Source organism: Nicotiana tomentosiformis, chromosome 3, assembly GCF_000390325.3.
Source record: "Nicotiana tomentosiformis chromosome 3, ASM39032v3, whole genome shotgun sequence".
NCBI lineage: Eukaryota > Viridiplantae > Streptophyta > Magnoliopsida > Solanales > Solanaceae > Nicotiana > Nicotiana tomentosiformis.
The window spans coordinates 145,583,390-145,606,487 of NC_090814.1; the positions used below are offsets into that span (position 1 = coordinate 145,583,390).

The following is a 23,098-nucleotide window of genomic DNA, read 5'->3' on the forward strand; positions in this document are numbered from 1 at the left end:
CATATTGCTGTGCTTTTACCTCGGCTACCAAAGATGATTCTGCTGTATTCTGTACAGTAACACCTCCGTCATCAGAGTCCAACAATCTGATTCTCATATTGGCCAGCTGGTGAAGCTCTTTGGTCAACCCTTGTCTACCTGCCTCAATATGTATTAAGCTTCCCATTGACTTACGGCTGAGAGCGTCTGCCACAACATTGGCTTTACCGGGATGGTACAATATCTCGACGTCATAGTCTTTCAGTAATTCAAGCCACCTACGCTGCCTCAAATTCAACTCCTTCTGCTTGAAGATGTATTGTAAACTCTTGTGATCTGTGTAGATGTCAACATGGACGTCGTATAAGTAGTGCCTCCATATCTTCAAAGCATATATTACTGCAGCCAATTCCAAATCATGAGTCGGGTAATTCTTTTCATGCTTCTTCAATTGTCTTGATGCATAAGCAATCACCTTCCCACGTTGCATCAATACGCACCCCAAACCTATACCTGAGGCATCACAATATACCACATAACCTTCTATTCCTTCTGGGAGAGTGAGCACTGGCGCGGATGTCAATCGATTCTTTAGCTCCTGAAAACTATGTTCACAAGCATCAGACCACTGGAACTTGGTAGCTTTCTGTGTTAACTTAGTCAATGGTGCCGATATAGAGGAAAACCTTCTACAAACCGCCTATAATATCCTGCTAGCCCCAGGAAGCTGCGGACTTCTGATGGTGTTGTAGGTCTCGGCCAATTCTTCACTGCATCGATCTTCTGAGTGTCGACACTAATACCCTCATCAGATATCACATGGCCAAGGAATGCTACTGAGTTCAGCCAGAATTCACATTTAGAGAGCTTAGCATATAACTTATGATCCTGAAGGGTCTGTAATACTATCCGCAAGTGGCCCGCATGTTCCGCCTCCGAACGAGAATACACCAGAATGTCATCAATGAATACGATCACGAACACATCAAGATAGGGCCTGAATACACTATTCATAAGATCCATAAAAGCTGCTGGGGCATTTGTTAGCCCGAACGACATCACCAAGAACTCAAAATGCCCATATCTTGTCCGGAAGGCCGTCTTTGGAATATCCTTCTCCTTAACCCTCACCTGATGATACCCTGAACGCAAGTCAATCTTGGAGAAATACTTGGCACCCTGGAGTTGGTCAAACAGGTCATCAATTCTTGGAAGTGGATACTTGTTCTTTATTGTAAACTTATTCAACTATCGATAATCGATACACATCCTTAACGACCCATCTTTCTTCCGCACGAACAAGACTGGCGCACCCCAAGGTGAAGTGCTAGGCCTAATGAAACCCTTATCCAGCAAGTCCTTCAACTGTGCTTTCAACTCTTGCAACTCTGCCGGGGCCATCCTATATGGAGGGATAGAGATCGGTGGAGTGTCAGGCAATGCATCAATGCTAAACTCAATCTCCCTTTCAGGAGGAAGGCCTGGGAGTTCATCTGGGAAAACATCTGGAAATTCATTGACCAAGGGAATTAATTGTAGAGTAGGCGGCTTCGCCTCCGCATCCCTAACGCGAACAAGATGATAAATGTAACCTTTTGAGATCATCTTCCTTGCCTTAAGATAGGAAATAAACCTACCTTTCGGCGTAGCAATGTTCCCCTTCCATTCAATGGCGGGTTCACCTGGAAACTGAAACCTAACCATCTTCGTACGACAGTCAACATTTGCATAGCATGAGGCCAACCAGTCCATTCCCATTATCACATCGAAATCAACCATTTCTAACTCAAATAAATTTGCCGAGGTTTGACGACTACAAATCATCACAGTGCAACCTTTATAAACCCTTCTAGCAATCACAGAATCTCCTATCGGAGTGGATACCACAAGTGGTTTACTTATCAATTCAGGTTCAATGCCAAACTTATTAGCCACAAAGGGTGTAACATATGATAAGGTAGATCCTGGATCAATTAGCGCATATACATCATAAGAAAACACAGACAATATACCTGTAACAACATCCGGAGATGACTCGAGATCTTGTCGACCTACTAGAGCATAGGTTCGATTTTGAGCACCACTCGAACTCGGCACTGAACCTCTACCTCTACCACGACCTGTCGACTGTTGAAAACCTTGTGCTGGAGGTCGAACTGATGAGGAAGAACCAGACACAGATCCAGTCAGTTGAGCCATACCACCACCTCCTCTGTTAGGACAATCCCGCATCATATGGCCACGCTGTCCGCAAGAATAGCACGCATCGGAACCTCGACGGCACAGTCCAAAGTGGGCCTTGCCGCACTGATCACAACGAGGTGTTGGGGGTCTCGTCTGACTAGTATCTCTATGAAATTGTGAGCCTGATGCCCTCGAACTCTGACCTGAACCAGAATAGGTAAATCGATCATACCGAGGCCTCTGAAACTGTGGAGGAGCACTAGCTACAGGTGGCGCCGAACTCCTCGAAGATTGGGGCCTGATACTGCCTCTGAACTCATCAGAATACCCTGCAAATCTCGCCCTCTTATGCTGGCCCCTATCCTGCTCCCTATCTGCCCTTTGCTGGCGCTTACGATCCTCTAGGGTCTGGGCATAAGCCTGAATACGGGAAATATCCATGCCCTCTACCAAGGAGGCTGTTGTGCACTCATTTATCAGATGTGGTCCCAACCCGTTCACGAACAGATGCACCCTATCACTCATCTCTGACACCATATGGGGAGCATACCTTGCTAAAGAATCAAACTGTATACTATACTCTCGTACACTCATATTACCCTGTCGAAGGTTCAAGAACTTATCAGCTCTAGCTCGTCGTATCTCAACTGGCAAGTAGTGACGAAGAAAGGCCTCAGAAAATTCCTTCCACACGGCTGGAGGAGCGTTCGGACCCCTAGATCTCTCCCAACTATCATACCAGAAAACCGCTAAATCCCGTAACCGATAAGAAGCCAACTCTACTGCCTCCGTATCACTAGCATGCATAACCCGCAATGTACGATGAATCTGATCAATAAATATTTGTGGGTCCTCCTTGGGGTCTGATCCGGTAAACACTGGAGGGTCTAGATTAATAAAATCACGAACTCTCGCACTAACCGGTTTATCAGCAGCACCGGTATTCTGCCTCTGAGCCTGAGCAGCTACCAAGCTAGTCAACAATTATACCGCACTACGCATATCATGGTCTGTAGTGCCAGACGGAGGAACAGGATATACTGGGTGCCTCCTAATATCCTCGGGAGGAGACGGAGAAGTATGAGACGGCATCTCACTCTGAGCCTCACTTTGGCCTGCTCTGGCTGGAGGCACCTGAATGTTACCCTCTCCCACAGCTGTATCAAGCCGTTTACTAATCGCTTGCTTCCTAGTCGAAGGCATCGCTGAAAGAAAACAAGGTGAATATTAGATATGAACACTTACTACTCAACTCTACGCACGATCTAGATTCAGGAAGAAGGTAACAACCCTAGATGTCACGTAGCCTCCTGATTATAAATGTGGCGCGCTACACATCCATAATAAAAACTCTACTAGACACGGCTCATACTTGCTCTGATACCAAGTTTGTCACGACCCAACTGGAAGGTCATGACTAGAACCCGGGCCATACTTGCCGAGCACCAACGTACATTTTATCTAACCTTCCTTATTATCTTTAAGGGCCGACAAGACCAATATAAATGGTAGACATGGATCATGAACATCCAACAATGAAAGATAATGTCATGAACATACATAACATGGGACGACAAGACTGTCAAGAAACTATATATAAGGTACGAGCTACCATGATGCCATGAAAGACTATACAACAAAAATCAGCCGACAAGGCATTCTAAACCATACATAAGTCGACACCTGTCTATGAGCCTCTAAAAGAACATAAATGCTACAACATTGCCGGAACAGGGCCCCAACATACCCATAATGTCTATAACAAAAATGCATACCAAGACCACGGCAAGTCCGGAGAAGGAATCTCGCCAATAACCGCTGAACCGGATAGCCTACTGTGATGGGGGAGCTGCGTCTACCCGTCTATCAGGACCTGCAGCACGACATGCAGCGTCCACAAATAGAAAGGACGTCAGTACGAATAAAGTACTGAGTATGTAAGGCAGGAAAGCATAAGTGAGAACAGTAATGTAAATAGGGATAGAGAATATACAACCTGTGACATCTGGGTACCTCTGAGGGCTACTGACATGAAATACATGATACATACATATATATACATAAACTTTTAAAACATACGCCTTTGTGGGCATCACCATCATCATATCGTACCCGGCCGTAATAGGCTCGGTAAAACGTACCCGGCCATCATAGGGCTCGGTAGAATCGTACCCGGCCACGTGGAGCTCGGTAAAACCCAACTGATCAGTGGTTGCACAATAGGTGCCGTACCCGGCCGACTATAGCGCGGCTCGGTAGAGTAAAATAGATACATATATATGATGCATGCTGGACTCATTGGAATCACATTTTGAACCTTTCGGAGTGACGTAAGGTCAGTATCCTTCGTACATGTTATTAGGATTAACTCTTCATCAAGAATCTTATAAGAATCAGGAACTACCAACAACATTGATAATATAAGAATAAGAGAAGTAACATCAATATCAATCGTTTCATAAGAAGGGCAGCAATATAAGTACTGCTAGCTTCTAAGAGTAGAGTATCTTTGGGAGCTCGTTCATTACATTATGTACAATCGGAGTCGTGCAAAAGAATGAAGGGGATAGCCTCACATACCTTGTATATACTGCCCAACCTCAAGCTATGCAAATGTCACGACTCCTTAGTCTACAATAAGACAAATGACACTATCATTATCGTTTAAGCGTCGTAACTATTATGTATCGACCACAACCTATTTTACGATGAAACGGACAGCACCTCCCCTATTTATATGACTTTCCACAAGTCAATACAATCACCAAACAGCCCAAACAACATCATTAATAATCATATTGAGCCTCCAAAACAGTCCACCAACCAACAACATTACTACCAAGCCTTTCGATATATATTTCACAAGTTCTAGCTTCAACGACTTAGCTGCAACTTGGATAATCTTAAATATATATAGAGTAAGAGGTTCCTTACCTTTAAACAGAAAGAACAACTCCAATTTGACCTTAATTTTCCACGAAATATCCCTTCAATTCTGCCACAAGAACAAGGAAGCAAAACTAGCAATTAATTCGGGTTTTTCGGCACTAGAATTACTTTAGAAGACTTGAAATCACCTAGGGTTGATATTAAAAACTTGAAGGTGTATTTACAGGACATAAAACACTTAAAACAACCTCCCACACGAGCTGGAACAACACAAAAATCAGCAACAACAAGAAGAACAAGAAACTTACTAGCGCCACGGGATTCCTGACATTTGATTTGTGTTGTTTGCCCTTTGTTTGGTTCTTGGATCATGAGAGAACCTTGAGAGACTGATTTTAGGGTTATAAGGTCTGAATATACTGAAAAATAATGACTTAAAACGGGGTTGAGGTATCTTATATATGTCCATATGTCTTAAACCGCCTTTGTGGGCCCCATAGAGAGCAGCTTAGCGCACTCTCGCGAAAATGCGAATATCTCTCTATTCCGAGATCGTATCGATGAACGGTTTAATGCGTTGGAAACTAGACTCATAGATATTCAATTTGATAGGTAGATCACCCCATAATTCCAAGCACATTGGGAGAAAAATGCAGTAACATTTGACCTAAAGTTTAAGTAAAATTATAAACCTAAGTTGCGACAACTTTTATCGACTTTTGTTTCATAACTCGCTTGACTTCAAGACTTATGATGCGGATATTATATGATTCAAATACATTAAAACAAGACCTCTTGGGATAGTTAATCATCTCTAGTGTTACCCGAAAATACGGGTTACAACATCCTTGATTCGTTTAACTTCTAATACTTGTTAACCACTCTTATACACCCTTGTATCGTTTAAGACCAATAGGATTAACTTCTTATCATCTCAAAGATAATATCTTCTTGGATTTATGTCGACTAACTTATGACGTGATCTATGGTATGCGAATTTGGGTTGTAACAAAATGGTTCTTCGAGAAACGGTACTACGGGGTAGTGCCAAGGAAGTTACTATTGGAGCCGATGGTGTTCTGCGACTCCAGGATCGTCTATGTGTTCCTAATGTGGATGGACTAAGGAAAAAGATCCTAGAGGAAGCACACAATTCTCGGTATTCTATTCATCCAGGTGCTACGAACATGTATCGTGACCTGAGGCAGCATTATTGGTAGTGACGAATGAAAAAGGACATATTTGAGTATGTAGCTAGGTGTCTAAATTGCCAGCAAGTTAAATACGAACACTAGAGGCCATGTGGCCTACTTCAGTAGATGACTATACCAGAGTGGAAATAGGAACGCATCACTATGGACTTTGTAGTTGGGTTGCCGTGGACCTTGCGGAAGTTTGATGTAGTTTGGGTCATTGTTGACAGGTTGACCAAGTCGGCACATTTTATTCCTGTTGTGACTACGTATACTTCAGAGGGGTTGGCCCAGTTTTATATTCAGGAGATAGTTCGGTTGTACGGCGTGACAATTTCTATCATATCAGATAGAGGCCTTCAATTTACTTCACATTTCTAGAGAGCAGTACAAAGTGAATTGGGGACCCGTGTAGAGCTCAGCACAGCCTTTCATCCGCAGACCGATGGGCAGTCAGAGCGGATAATTCAGATTTTGGAGGATATGCTCAGGGCATGTGTGATTGACTTTGGAGGTCAGTGGGATCGTTTCTTGCCTTTGGCTGAGTTTGCTTATAATAATAGTTACCAATCCAGCATCAAGATGGCTCCATTTGAGGCTTTACATGGTCGGTGATGTCGTTCGCCCATTGGATGGTTTGAGCCCGATGAGGCTAAACTATATGGTACTGATTTGGTGAAAGATGCCTTGGAAAAGATAAAGTTGATTTAGGAGCGACTTCGTACATCACAGTCCAGACATAAGTGTTACGCGGATCAGAAAGCACGTGATTTATCAGTTATGGTGGGTGAAAAACTTCTTTTGAAAGTTTTGCCGATGAAGGGAATCATGAGATTTGGGAAAAAGGGGAAATTGAGCCCAAGGTTTATAGGCCCATTTGAGGTGTTGAGACTAGTTGGGAGGTTGCTTATAAGCTTGCATTGCCACCCGGTATATCATCCGGGTAAAGCAAATGCGGTTGCAGACGCCTTAAGTAGAAAGGCGGAGAGTATGGGTAGTTTTGCTTTCATTACAGCAGAGTAGAGGCCACTAGCTTTGGATATTCAATCCTTAGCTAACCGACTTGTGAGATTGGACATTTAAAAGTCCAGCCGAGTTCTTGCATGTGTTGTAGCCCGGTCTTCACTATTTGAAAAGATCAAGGCTCGCCAGTATGATGATCCACACTTAATGGTTCTTCGAGAAACGGTACTACGGGGTGGTGCCATGGAAGTTACTATTGGAGCGGATGGTGTTCTGCGACTCCGGGATCGTCTTTGTGTTCCTAATATGGATGGACTAAGGAAAAAGACCCTAGAGGAAGCACACAATTCTCTGTATTCTATTCATCCAGGTGCTACGAACATGTATCGTGACCTGAGGCAGCATTATTGGTGGCGACGAATGAAAAAGGACATATTACAGTATGTAGCTAGGTGTCTAAATTGCCAGCAAGTTAAATACGAACACTAGAGGCCAATATATGACTTTCGATTATTTTTATGTCTTTCACTTTTGGAGTTCAACAAGTGACTACGAAGGAGATGGCTAATTTTTGAGGAAAAAGTGCACTAAATAAAAGGGGTTTAACGGGTTATGGGTTAATGGTTTTTTTAAAAGGGTCATTTTTTTTTTATCTGGTGGCTTTCCGTTAGGTGGAGGGTATTTTTAAAGCTTTGGTTAACGGTAAGGGTAGATGTGGCCCAATAGTTTAATAGAAGATTGACGTAAATAATATACCAAAGCAAATGAGTATATTTGGCCTTTTCCAAATCTTGAAACTAGGAAGGATTTGATGCTTGTTGACAGCGGCATCATCCATGATAGGATTTCGTTGAAACACCGTCTAACTAAGTGCTGTAGAGATGAACTTGTACAAGTCCTAGGCCTGTAAAACTACATATTCATTCTTTCCATTAGGGGTGGGCATAGTTTGGGCAAATTCGAAATCCAAATCGAAATCTGATTTTTTTGACTTTTTTGTTTGAATTTTCGGATTACGAATTAGATTTCGGGTTTAATTCTTAAATTTTTTGGATTTTGGAGCCGAGCAGAGTCCTTACTTGTGTGTTTTCGCAGTCATTATTGTATGATCCCATTAAGACTCGCCAGTATGATGATCTCCATTTGATTGTCCTAAATATCACGGTGCAGCACAATGGTGCTAAGGAGGTCACTTTTGGTGATGATGGTGTATTGCGGATGCAGGTTCAGATTTGTATTCCTAATGTGGATGGTTTGAGCGAGTTGATTCTTGATGAGGCTCATAGCTTGCAGTATTCTATTCATCCAGGTGCGATAAAGATGTATCGTGATTTTGGCCTACTTCAGCAGATGACTATACCAGAGTGAAAATAGGAACGCATCACTATGGACTTTGTAGTTGGGTTGCCACGGACCTTGCGGAAGTTTGATGCAGTTTGGGTCATTGTTGACAGGTTGACCAAGTTGGCACATTTTATTCCTCTTGTGACTACGTATACTTCAGAGAGGTTGGCCCAGATTTATATTCAGGAGATAGTTCGGTTGCACGGCGTGACAATTTCTATTATATCATATAGAGGCCCTCAATTTACTTCACATTTCTGGATAGCAGTACAAAGTGAATTGGGGACCTGTGTAGAGCTCAGCACAGCCTTTCATCCGCAGACCGACGGGCAGTCAGAGCGGATAATTTAAATTTTGGATGATATGCTCAGGGCATGTGTGATTGACTTTGGAGGTCAATGGAATCGTTTCTTGCCTTTGGCCGAGTTTGCTTATAATTACAGTTACCAATCCAGTATCAAGATGGCTCCGTTTGAGGCTTTATATGGTCGGCAATGTCGTTCGCCCATTGGATGGTTTGAGCCCGATGAGGCTAAATTATATGGTACTGATTTGGTGAAAGATGCCTTGGAAAAGGTAAAGTTGATTCAGAAGCGACTTCGTACAGCACAGTCCAGACAGAAGTGTTACGCGGATCAGAAAGCGTGTGATTTATCATTTATGGTGGGTGAAAAAGTTCTTTTGAAAGTTTTGCCGATGAAGGGAATCATGAGGTTTGGGAAAAGGGGAAATTGAGCCCAAGGTTTATAGGCCCATTTAAGGTATTGAGACGAGGAGGGGAGGTTGCTTATGAGCTTGCATTGCCACCCAGTATATTATCCGGGTAAAGAAAATGTGGTTGTAGACGCCTTAAGTAGAAAGGCGGAGAGTATGGGCAGTTTGGCTTTCATTACAGCAAAGAAGAGGCCACTAGCTTTGGATATTCAATCCTCGGCTAACCGACTTGTGAGATTGGACATTTCAGAGCCCAGCCGAGTTCTTGCATGTGTTGTAGCCTGGTCTTCACTATTTGAAAAGATCAAGGCTCGCCAGTATGATGATCCACACTTAATGGTTCTTCAAGAAACGGTACTACGGGGTGGTGCCAAGGAAGTTACTATTGGAGCCGATGGTGTTCTGCGACTCCAGGATCGTCTATGTGTTCCTAATGTGGATGGACTAAGGAAAACGATCCTAGAGGAAGCACACAATTCTCGGTATTCAATTCATCCAGGTGCTACGAACATGTATCGTGACCTGAGGCAGCATTATTGGTGGCGACGAATGAAAAAGGAAATATTGGAGTATGTAGCTAGGTGTCTAAATTGCCAGCAAGTTAATTACGAACACTAGAGGCCAGGTGGCCTACTTCAGCAGATGACTATACCAGAGTGGAAATAGGAACGCATCACTATAGACTTTGCAGTTGGGTTCCCGCGGACCTTGCGGAAGTTTGATGCAGTTTGGGTCATTGTTGACAGGTTGACCAAGTTGGCACATTTTATTCTTGTTGTGACTACGTATACTTCAGAGAGGTTGGCCCAGTTTTATATTCAGGAGATAGTTCGGTTGCACGGCGTGATAATTTCTATCATATCAGATAGAGGCCTTCAATTTACTTCACATTTCTGGAGAGCAGTACAAAGTGAATTGGGGACCCGTGTAGAGCTCAGCACAGCCTTTCATCCGCAGACCGACGGGCAGTCAGAGCGAATAATTCAAATTTTGGAGGATATGCTCAGGGCATGTGTGATTGACTTTGGAGGTCAGTGGGATCGTTTCTTGCCTTTGGCTGAGTTTGCTTATAATAACAGTTACCAATCCAGCATCAAGATGGCTCCATTTGAGGCTTTATATGGTCGGCGATGTCGTTCGCCCATTGGATGGTTTGAGCCCGATGAGGCTAAACTATATGGTACTTATTTGGTGAAATATGCCTTGGAAAAGGTAAAGTTGATTCAGGAGCGACTTTGTACATCACAGTCCAGACATAAGTGTTACGCGGATCAGAAAGCGCGTGATTTATCATTTATGGTGGGTGAAAAACTTCTTTTGAAAGTTTTGCCGATGAAGGGAATCATGAGATTTTGGAAAAAAGGGAAATTGAGCCCAAGGTTTATAGGCCCATTTGAGGTGTTGAGACGAGTTGGGAGGTTGCTTATGAGCTTGCATTGCCACCCGGTATATCATACGGGTAAAGCAAATGCGGTTGCAGATGCCTTAAGTAGAAAGGCGGAGAGTATGGGCAGTTTGGCTTTCATTACAACAGAGGAGAGGCCACTAGCTTTGGATATTCAATCCTTGGCTAACCAACTTGTGAGATTGGACATTTAAAAGCCCACCCGAGTTCTTGCATGTGTTGTAGCCCGGTCTTCACTATTTGAAATGATCAAGGCTCGCCAGTACGATGATCCACACTTAATGGTTCTTCGAGAAACGGTACTACGGGGTGGTGCCAAGGAAGTTACTATTGGAGCGGATGGTGTTCTGCGACTCCGGGATCGTCTTTGTATTCCTAATATGGATGGACTAAGGAAAAAGACCCTAGAGGAAGCACACAATTCTCGGTATTCTATTCATCCAGGTGCTACAAAGATGTATCGTTACCTGAGGCAGCATTATTGGTGGCGACGAATGAAAAAGGACACATTACAGTATGTAGCTAGGTGTCTAAATTGCCAGCAAGTTAAATACGAACACTAGAGGCCAGGTGGCCTACTTCAGCAGATGACTATACCAGAGTGGAAATGGGAACGCATCATTATGGACTTTGTAGTTGGGTTCCCGCGGACCTTGCGGAAGTTTGATGCAGTTTGGGTCTTTGTTGACAGGTTGACCAAGTCGGCACATTTTATTCCTGTTGTGACTACATATACTTCAGAGAGGTTGGCCCAAATTTATATTCAGGAGATAGTTCGGTTGCACGGCGTGACAATTTCTATCATATCAGATAGAGGCCCTCAATTTACTTCACATTTCTGGAGAGCAGTACATAGTGAATTGGGGACCCGTGTAGAGCTCAGCACAGCCTTTCATCTGCAGACCGACGGGCAGTCAGAGCGGATAATTCAGATTTTGGAGGATATGCTCAGGGCATGTGTGATTGACTTAGGAGGTCAGTGGGATCGTTTTTTACCTTTGGTCGAGTTTGCTTATAATAACAGTTACCAATCCAGCATCGAGATGACTCCATTTGAGGCTTTATATGGTTGGCGATGTCATTCGCCCATTGGATGGTTTGAGCCCGGTGAGGCTATATTATATGGTACTGATTTGGTGAAAGATGCCTTGGAAAAGGTAAAGTTGATTCAGAAGCGATTTCATATAGGACAGTCCAGGCAGAAGAGTTACGCGGATCAGAAAGCGCGTGATTTATCATTTATGGTGGGTGAAAACGTTCTTTTGAAAGTTTCGCCGATGAAGGGAATCATGAGATTTAGGAAAAGGGGGAAATTAAGCCCAAGGTTTATAGGCCCATTTGAGGTGTTGAGACGAAATGGGGAGGTTGCTTATGAGCTTGCATTGCCACCCAGTATATCATCCGGGTAAAGCAAATGTGGTTGTAGACGCCTTAAGTAGAAAGGCGGAGAGTATGGGCAGTTTAACTTTCATTACAGCAAAGAAGAGGCCACTAGCTTTGGATATTCAATCCTCGGCTAACCGACTTGTGAGATTGGACATTTCAGAGCCCAGCCGAGTTCTTGCATGTGTTGTAGCCTGGTCTTCACTATTTGAAAAGATCATGGCTCGCCAGTATGATGATCCACACTTAATGGTTCTTCGAGAAACGGTACTACGGGGTGGTGCCAAGGAAGTTACTATTGGAGCGGATGGTGTTCTGCGACTCCAGGATCGTCTATGTGTTCCTAATGTGGATGGACTAAGGAAAAAGATCCTAGAGGAAGCACACAATTCTCGGTATTCTATTCATCCAGGTGCTACGAACATGTATCGTGACCTGAGGCAGCATTATTGGTGGCGACGAATGGAAAAGGACATATTTGAGTATGTAGCTAGGTGTCTAAATTGCCAGCAAGTTAATTACGAACACTAGAGGCCAGGTGGCCTACTTCAGCAGATGACTATACCAGAGTGGAAATAGGAACGCATCACTATGGACTTTGTAGTTGGGTTGCCGCGGACCTTGCGGAAGTTTGATGCAGTTTGGGTCATTGTTGACAGGTTGACCAAGTTGGCACATTTTATTCCTGTTGTGACTACGTATACTTCAGAGAGGTTGGCCCAGTTTTATATTCAAGAGATAGTTCTGTAGCACGGCGTGACAATTTCTATCATATCAGATAGAGGCCTTCAATTTACTTCACATTTCTGGAGAGCAGTACAAAGTGAATTGGGGACCCGTGTAGAGCTCAGCACAGCCTTTCATCCGCAGACCGACGGGCAGTCAGAGCGGATAATTCAGATTTTGGAGGATATGCTCAGGGCATGTGTGATTGACTTAGGAGGTCAGTGGGATCGTTTCTTGCCTTTGGCTGAGTTTGCTTATAATAACAGTTACCAATCCAGCTTCAAGATGGCTCCATTTGAGACTTTATATGGTCGGCGATGTCGTTCGCCCATTGGATGGTTTAATCCCGATGAGGCTAAACTATATGGTACTGATTTGGTGAAAGATGCCTTGGAAAAGGTAAAGTTGATTCAGGAGCGACTTCGTACATCACAGTCCAGACATAAGTGTTACGCGGATCAGAAAGCGCGTGATTTATCATTTATGGTGGGTGAAAAACTTCTTTTGAAAGTTTTGCCGATGAAGGGAATCATGAGATTTGGGAAAAAGGGGAAATTGAGCCCGAGGTTTGTAGGCCCATTTGAGGTGTTGAGACGAGTTGGGAGGTTGCTTATGAGCTTGCATTGCCACCCGGTATATCATCCGGGTAAAGCAAATGCGGTTGCAGACGCCTTAAGTAGAAAGGCGGAGAGTATGGGCAGTTTGGCTTTCATTACAGCAGAGGAGAGGCCACTAGCTTTGGATATTCAATCCTTGGCTAACCAACTTGTGAGATTGGACATTTAAAAGCCCACCCGAGTTCTTGCATGTGTTGTAGCCCGGTCTTCACTATTTGAAAAGATCAAGGCTCGCCAGTATGATGATCCACACTTAATGGTTCTTCGAGAAATGGTACTACGGGGTGGTGCCAAGGAAGTTACTATTGGAGCGGATGGTGTTCTGCGACTCCAGGATCGTCTTTGTGTTCCTAATATGGATGGAATAAGGAAAAAGACCCTAGAGGAAGCACACAATTCTCGGTATTCTATTCATCCAGGTGCTACAAAGATGTATCGTGACCTGAGGCAGCATTATTGGTGGCTACGAATGAAAAAGGACATATTACAGTATGTAGCTAGGTGTCTAAATTGCCAGCAAGTTAAATACGAACACTAGAGGCCAGGTGGCCTACTTCAGCAGATGACTATACCAGAGTGGAAATGGGAACACATCATTATGGACTTTGTAGTTGGGTTCCCGCGGACCTTGCGGAAGTTTGATGCAGTTTGGGTCTTTGTTGACAGGTTGACCAAGTCGGCACATTTTATTCCTGTTGTGACTACGTATACTTCAGAGAGGTTGGCCCAAATTTATATTCAGGAGATAGTTCGGTTGCACGGCGTGACAATTTCTTTCATATCAGATAGAGGCCCTCAATTTACTTCACATTTTTGGAGAGCAGTACATAGTGAATTGGGGACCCGTGTAGAGCTCAGCACAGCCTTTCATCCGCAGACCGACGGGCAGTCAGAGCGGATAATTCAAATTTTGAAGGATATGCTCAGGGCATGTGTGATTGACTTAGGAGGTCAGTGGGATCGTTTCTTGCCTTTGGCCGAGTTTGCTTATAATAACAGTTACCAATCCAGCATCGAGATGACTCCATTTGAGGCTTTATATGGTCGGCGATGTCGTTCGCCCATTGGATGGTTTGAGCCGGATGAGGCTAAACTATATGGTACTGATTTGGTGAAAGATGCCTTGGAAAAGGTAAAGTTTATTCAGGAGCGACTTCGTACATCACAGTCCAGACATAAGTGTTATGCGGATCATAAAGCGCGTGATTTATCATTTATGGTGGGTGAAAAAATTCTTTTGACAGTTTCGCCGATGAAGGGAATCATGAGATTTGGGAAAAGGGGGAAATTGAGCCCAAGGTTTATAGGCCCATTTGAGGTGTTGAGATGAGTTGGGGAGGTTTCTTATGAGCTTGCATTGCCACCCCGTCTATCGGGAGTTCAACCGGTCTTCCATGTATCTATGCTCCGGAAGTATCATGCCGACCTATCACATTGTTAGACTTCAGCACAGTTCAGCTAGATATTAGCTTTGGTTATGAAGAGAAGCCAGTTTCCATTGTTGATAAACAGGTTCGCCAGTGGAGGTCCAAGAGGATTTCTGCAGTAAAAGTCCAGTGGAGGGGCCAACCAATCGATGAAGCGACTTGGGAGGCCGAGGAAAACATGCGGAGCAGATATCCACACTTATTCAGCACTTCAGGTATAATTCTAAACCCGTTAGAGGACGAACGTTTGCTTAAGAGGTGGAGAATGTAATGACCCAACCGACCATTTTGACTTTTAGAACCCCGTTCCCTAAAATAAAACTTTCCGTATGTGCTTTTAATGATTTATGACTCGCGGGGATGGTTGGTTCGGATTTGGAAGTGTTTGAGTTGAAATCGGAATACTTGGTTCCTTAAGTTGGCTTTTAAAGGCTAAGTTTGACTTCAGTCAACATTTTGAGAAAACGACACCGGAATAGAATTTTGACGATTCCAACAACTCCGTATGATGATTTTGGACTTAGGAGCGTGTTTAGAATTGTATTTGGAAGTCCGTAGTTAAATTAGGTCTAAATGGCTAAAATAGGAATTTAAGTTTGGAAGTTTGACCGGGGAATTGACTTTTTGATACCGGAGTCGGAATCCAATTCTGAAAATTTTCATAGCTCTGTTATGTCATTTATGACTTGTGTGCAAAATTTGAGGTCAATCGGACTTGATTTGATAGGTTTCGACATTGAAAATGGAAGTTGGAAATTTTAAGTTTCATTAAGCTTGAATTGGAGCATAATTCGTGATTTTTGCATCGTTTTATGTGATTTGAGGTTTCAAATAAGTTCGTATGATGTTTTAGCACTTGTTGGTATATTTGGTTGAGGTCCCGAGGGCCTCGGGTGAGTTTCAGATGGTTAACGGATCAAAAGTTGAACTTAAAACAGTTGCTGCAATATTTCTCTTCTGCTGGAAATTCTGGGCTATGATCGAGCCCAAGATCGAGACCCAAGATCGAGGCTCATGATTGAGGTCCATGATCGGACTTCCATGATTGGACTCCATGATCGGACTCCATTATCGGACTCCATGATCGAGGTCCACGATCAGACTCCATGATCGAGGTCTAGGATCGAGGTCAGCCTCGACAGATCTCTAAGTTATAAAAACATGGGGGCTTCGTCCCATTTGCCATTTTTGACGAATTGGAGCTTGAGGAGAGGCGATTTTGATATATTTTCAAGAAAAACCATTGGGGTAAGTGATTCTAACTCGGATTTGGTCAATATACATAAATATATCATTATTTTCACCATTTAATTAGTGTTTTGAGATTGAAATTTGGAAAAATTTTAGAAATCTCATAGAAACAAATTTTTAAGATTTCGGTATCGATTCGGAGTCGGATTTGAGTGAAACTGGTATGGTTGGACTCGTAATTGAATGAGTTGTCAGATCTCATAACTTTTGCTGGATTCCGAGACTTGGGTCCCACGGACGAATTTTTAATTAATTTCGAGATTTTTATTGAAAATGTAGTATTTTCTTATAGAATTGATTCCTATAAATTTTAGTGATTGTATCGAATTACTTTTGGTTAGAGTCGAGCCAATCGAAGTTGGATAATCGAGGAAAAGGCCTACTAGTGGATTAAATTGGAGCAAGACGAGGTAAGTCTCTTGTCTAATCTTGTGAGGGAAAAATTACCCCATAGGTAATTAAAGTAATAATTGTTGCTAATTGTGGGGGCTACGTACGCACGAGGTGACAAGAGTCCGTGTGTAGCTACTATTAATGCTAAAGTCCGGGTAGTTTAGGACTCAAAGCATGAATTACTTGTGTAAATTGTATTCTTTGTTTAATTAATATTATTTGATATATATATATATATTGTGAATTGTTAGATAAAAATATTAAAGGATGGAAACCTCATATGCTTGATTTTCTGTTTTAATTAATTAATTGTTAAGAGAAATTGTTCATCCTCTCGAATTGATCTTATAATAAATATACTCTCTTTCCGGAGGTACATAAGAAAATGTCCTCCTTTTTTGTGGAGTGGACCGAACGCCTCAGCAGGAGAGATGCATCTATGGATCGCGTCGCACGTCCCTCGTCAGTGTACATGACACTCTGGATCGGGCCGTACGACCTCGGCAGAAATCGTGCTTAATAATAATAATTACACGATACTTGGACAGTTTATTGTAGCTTATAAAGCTATTTGATAAATTGAAAATTTCTTAAAATTGAATTGCAGCTTGTAAAGCTATTTGATAAATTAAAATTTTTATTGAAATTGAAGGATTTAATTAATAGATTGGAAATTGTTGTATTTGAAGGATTTTTATTATTTCTGCTAATTGAATAAAACTATTGTTAACTCTGTGAATCATGCTAATTTGAATAATTATAATTTATTCTATTTATTATTGTTGACCCTTAGTGAGTGTCAAAGTCAGCCATCTCGCATCTACCACTTCGAGATTAGGCTTGATACTTACTGGGTACACGTTGTTTACGTACTCATACTACACTTGCTACACTTTTTGTGCAGGATGTGTGACAGATACTAGTGGAGGACCTATCATCGCACATTCTCGTTATCCGGGGCGTAGTGGTGAGTTGCCTTTCTGAGCCGTCCTGCAGCTACCAGTGCCTCTTCTTGTACTTTTAATTCTGTCTAATTTCATTTCAGACAGTATTTGGAGTTTTGTATAATTTGCTAGATGCTCATACACTTGTGACGCCAGGTCTTAGCACACATTGGTAGAATTTGGTGTCTTATTATTTTTCTTGGATTTAAAATTTTATCGATATATGTTTAATTTATTAGTTGGCTTGCCTATCTGTAGTGTTGGGCGTCATCACGGCCTATAGGTAAAATTGAGTCGTGACAGACCAAGTAGGGCATAGCAAGAGGGTGTATTTTTTTTTTTTTCCTTTTTTAAAACCCCTCCCAAAGGGGTAGTTGGGATTTGAAATTTATAGGGTTTAGTATTCTAATTTTTTTAAGTTATTGGATTCTAAATTAACAATTTATATATAATTCAATAATTTTTTAATATAAATATAAGGTTTTGACAAAAATTACTAAATTTTGTCGAACCCGTATTCGAAGGGCTAGCTCCGCCCGTGGGCATAGCTACTAGTCAATTACACTGATCTGGCATTTTTCCTCTAACAGAACTTCCTATATTTAGAAAGTAAACAAAATCTCTAACCTCTTCTATTCAATCAAACCAGTTAATTCCCCCAACCCCTCTTACAGCATACTACCAAAAATCAAACCCCACTTTTTTCAAAGGTTCCCCACTTAGCCTATTGCCATCATCCTACTCGTTATCAAGAAGAATTAATTGTACTTTGTACACATGTCAGCTTCGATTTCTTTTTCTTTTTCTTTTTCTTTTTTCTTACAACGATGATGTTCTTGATAACTTTTGTGCATATCTCTACTATTTCGTCAGGTAGGGGTGAACGCAGCAGTTCAATGGGTTTAACTTAATCCGTATCTTTTTTCACGAAGCATAAATATATATATGAAGATTACTAAAATTTTAATAGATAGTACTAAACTCTGAGCCAATGATTGCAAAAATACAATGGATTTAGTAGTGAAAACATAAATATTGAATTCATCAAATTCAAACCATGAATATTTCTTTACCATCGGCTATCTGCTATTCTCTGCGGTCAACTTTAAGTGAATTTTTGGCTCTTTTAACTCATATTAAAGAATTTATCTTTTAACATTAATTAACAATGAAATTGATCATATTAACCTCAATTTGCCCATTGAAAATATAACAAACTACTCATAGAGCTCTTTACTCCAAGGACAACTTTAGAAAAAAGAAGTTAATTTGTTCTTGATATCTGAAAAAATTAAATATTGTGAACCACAAGAAAAAGTTAAAAAATTACTCAAAGTAGACCGAAATGAGTTTTATCCCAAGTACTCAATAATTCTATCAAGGATTATGTAGATAGCTAGGAAGAAATCATCTTTTTTAGTGTTTGATGGAATTTACTAGGAAACACTATTGAATACATAATTTAGAAAGGCCACACCCTGGTTTGCAATTTTTAATGCTCCTCTTTTGCATAAAACATTCTCAGGAGTCAGGACTATAATAAAAACCAACTGCCAAAAAGGAAGAATAAACGTGCTTAGCAATAAGGGTTAGGAGTGAAAACCAAGAGGCACGCTTTGGATTGAATCAAGGAGACAGGACCACTGACTAGGATTCACAAGTACTAAGAGGATGTCCCTTTTGTGCGTTGTATTGCTGACTGCTTTTACATTAAATAATTAAGGTCCTCTCTTTTCTAAGATCTCTAAAAAATGTGAATTCTCAAGTACAAAACTCGAAATTAAATACAATTAAACGTGCAGGTATAAAGTGGTAATCACTTTTAAGCTTCCGATCTTAATCGTAGCCCTTATTATTACTTAATTATGGTCTTTATTTCTAATTCATGGACTGGTCCTACACTTTTTCTATTATAGTGGATTTCATTATGATGCTCATAATTAAGGGAGTTACTACCAATTACAGAAGCTTTAAAGTATGTAATAATGAGTTCATGATGATAAGGATCAAGGATCTTTAAGCAGTAAAGATGACTCATAGTTATATCATGATGAAATAATGATGAGTCCCACTGTATATAAGTTCTCTCTTTCCAAAAATACCTTTAACATGCATTAACGGCACAAAATATTGCTAGTCATGTATTTTTTTTTTTTTGAGTGTAAAATATATTTATACAAGGTAATTAAAGGTAAATTTCTGTAATAAGCATTAATTTAAGTAAAAACAGAAAATAATTGTTATTACGGTTAAATTCATTGATATATTGTAAAAAGATTCACTATTAGTTTATATAGTAACTTAAATTAAATCCTTTTAAATTGGTAGACGTAATACATGATTTTTTTCCCCTCACAAATTCACTGATCGAAGCCTTTTTTTTCTCTATTCATATATCCTAACAATAAGACGTAGTCGAATATGTTTATATTTTAAGAGTTACATGTGGGAAATTATCGTACCAATTGAACAAGCCCTTATTTGTTCCATGCAAAGACACAAAATTATCAACTCCAACAAATAAGCAGAAATAATTCTAAGCCCCATCTGATAGAAAACTGAGGGGAGGAAGAAAAAATTAACCTCCGTCCGCAGAGTAATAACGACAAAAACAAAGGGAATAACAAGAAACTAAAAAGGTTTTTACACTACAGATTAGTAATTTATTCTCCTTTCCTCTTGAATAATTTGTTCCGTCAGTAAAATAAAAGACCCCATGTCAACTCTTGGGACCATGAATTGGATTAGGGTTTTGGAGAGGAAAATGTGGTAATTGCATGGGAAATGGATAGTTGAATGGTATTGAAGAAAAAGGATCTTGTTTTTGGCCTATGGCTTCTAAAGCTTTAACTTGTGACCTTAAAAATTTCAAATAATTTGCAGCTTCGTCAAGCATCGATGCTGTATCCATTTTGCTTCCTCCTGGAACTAGCCTCTGCAAAACCCTAATTTTTTCACTTATTCTTTCTCTCCGTTGCCTCGCCGCGACCGTCTGTGGATCCGTTGATATTCTCACGTTCTTCCGTTTGGGCTTCTCCGGTGCTTCAGGCCCGAAGTTCACGGGCCTGAATGCAGCGGCCCGGTATATCATTTCTTTCATTTGAGCAATTGCCTCTGGATCCGGCTCTTGATCTATTGAAGATGCCGATGAGCTAGCTTGTTGAAAATTAATGTTCGATGAACTTGGACGTGGCTTATTGTAACTTTCTGTTATTAATCTGGGCTTCTTGGATTTGGCTTGCTTTTCCGAAATGAGCTGAAAATTACCACAAGCTCCATTTAACGAATCTGAGTCGAATAGATTGAACTCACTCGGAGAATTCTCAAGAGCTTGATTGTGGCTTCTCTTGTTATACTTATGATTTGGAGATGATTGTGACACCGTCTCATCGAGCTCATTACCATTGATGGGCTTGTATGGTTTTCGTTTTCTTTCTTCTTCTTCAAGTATTTTATGTCCAGACGGACACGTCAAAAGCTGTTGATAACCTGGCGACTGCTTCAGAGCTTGAGATGAGGCATTGTGTGTAGACTCACCAGAAGAGTTGAAATTCCACAAGCTTTTCGAATTATCAGCAAATATCATAGACATTCCATCATCTTCGATTGATGTGTCCGTGTTGTTGGTGGTGGTGGTTGCTGAGAGTAAGCAATCAAGGGATTCCAAAGAGCATGTGTTTGAGAGTAGTTTATGTGTTGGCTTAATCTCTTGAACATGGTCATTAGAGCTAAAATCCGACATTAGGTCATTTAATGCCATTGGATTATTCCCACTGATGTAATTAGGCATATTTAGTATAGGGAAAGAAGAAAAGCCATTTTCAACACAATCCCGGCTTAGATCTGCTGCTGATTTAGCAGCCATAGAATCAGCAGCCAATCTTACAGCAGCTTCTTGACGCTGTGGCATGTTCCAATTAGAAATTACGTGTATTGGATCAAATGAATCTCCAAACTCCTGAAAAACTGGACTTTCATCCCAATTCAAACTCTCCATTATATCAATACTACTTTTGCAATAGTCAGACCACAGGATCTTCAATACCTGAAAAAAAATGTGAGTCGTGGATAAATGAACTGTTCTACTGAACCTAATATTTTATTTAAACGGAGCGAAAATGTGTGTTTGTGAAAAAATACTAAAATCCATCAAATACTTAGTTTTGAACCAATAATAAGTTGCAGATGCAATGGATTCAATGTTGATAACGAAATTATTGAACTCATCAAATTTAAATTTTGGATTATCCTCTGCATGAAAGTGAGAAGTCTTGGATAAGCTTTATGATCTAATCGAATGAAATTTTATAAAAGAAGAAAAAAACTTACAATTAAATTAGCTGCAGCCTGCAGGCGAAAATGATGGCCTTGTGTGACAGACTGATGAAATCTTGAAGGGTTTCTGTATTTAGAATCACAGCTTTTAGTAAAACGCAGAAGTACTGGCTCTAACAACCATATTCTTGATTCATATAAACTGAGATAATATACAAAAATAGATATTGCTAACGTCAGTTTTAGCTACTAGCTATATATACAATTTGTCAAGTTGAATAAAAAGAGAAGCCATCAGAATCTCGGAACTGGTCAAAAACTTGCAGAAATGAAAAACTTAGCAAAGGGAAAAAACAACGAAGCAGAAGATGACATATTTACCATATAACAGAAAACTGCAAGCTGTTGTGTGAAAGAAGAGTTAGTTTTAATTTAGCTTAGCTTAGGCAGCAATATTGGAATGCCAAAATTCTTGACTCCTTTTTCAATATGTTGGTAGGAAGACATTAGCTAATTATATATATCAAGAGGAAGAAAAAGGAGTTGTATTAGTTTGAATTAAATAATTGGGAAAATAATATTGGTAGTACTTGTATAAATAAAATAAGTACATAGTTGAAACAGTTGACAGGAGAAGTAATGTTTTTTTTAGGAGAAGATAAGGCGTTTTGGTCAGTTTTGGTGGGGCTGTAAGAGTATAAGTTTTGCAGATGGGGAGCATGAGATTTTTGAGATGCGGTTTGAATTTATATTTGTTTATTTATTCAGTCAGTTGATTGTTGTTTTTTCTTAATTAATTAAACTATTAAACGTTTTAGGAATTGAGAAAAGCTCTGACCACCTCCTTTTTGGTTTGCTTAGTTGCTCAGTTTGTTTTTCCATGCGTGCTGTTAAAAAAAAACCACAGGTACTTTTAAGCAACTTTAGGATTTGAAAAAATTTTCATCTCCTTTGAAAAGACTCCCACTAATCACAGCTTTAATCATAACATTTTTGTGTTCCTGTGACTTTTTACTTTATAGTAAAAGTAACTTCAAGGTCACCGAGGGTCAATCATACCCTTTTAATTGCTAATGGCAGATGAAAAGGTACTTTGTTGAGGGAAAAAAAGAGAGATGAAAAAGGTACTTTGTTGAGGGGAAAAAAGAGAGATGAAAAGATACTTTCTCTTTTCTTCGTTCGCAAAGAGTAAACGTAAATTCAGAAAAGCACACAAAATCCACACCGCAAAAAATGAAAAAAAAAAAGAGAGATACTTTTTCCCCTGTTGGAGTTTGGACTTTGGAGTAGTTGATTGGGCAGAGCTGTAGACGAAAATAATGTTGTTCTTCAAAAGAAAATAGACATAAAACATGACCTATGGTAGCGATAATTATCTAAGACTATATATGAAAGCAACAGTTTAATCCTT

The 23,098-nt window shown here is 40.6% G+C and overlaps 1 protein-coding gene and 1 long non-coding RNA gene across 2 annotated transcripts; both read right to left on the reverse strand.

Moving 5' to 3' along the window:
* Positions 1-19,933: 19,933 nt before the first annotated feature.
* LOC138891372 (transcription factor bHLH87-like) lies at positions 19,934-21,082 on the reverse strand (the record flags this gene model as incomplete). Its single annotated transcript, XM_070199315.1, has 1 exon — positions 19,934-21,082. A coding segment is annotated over one exon (951 nt), but the record flags the coding sequence as incomplete, so codon positions are not given.
* A 1-nt stretch (position 21,083) lies between these two features.
* On the reverse strand, positions 21,084-22,387 carry LOC104107216 (uncharacterized). Its single transcript, XR_011415047.1, has 3 exons — positions 22,069-22,387; positions 21,742-21,814; positions 21,084-21,457 (listed from the first exon to the last, which is right to left on the reverse strand). It is a non-coding gene; the product is annotated as an uncharacterized lncRNA (long non-coding RNA).
* Positions 22,388-23,098: the final 711 nt, after the last annotated feature.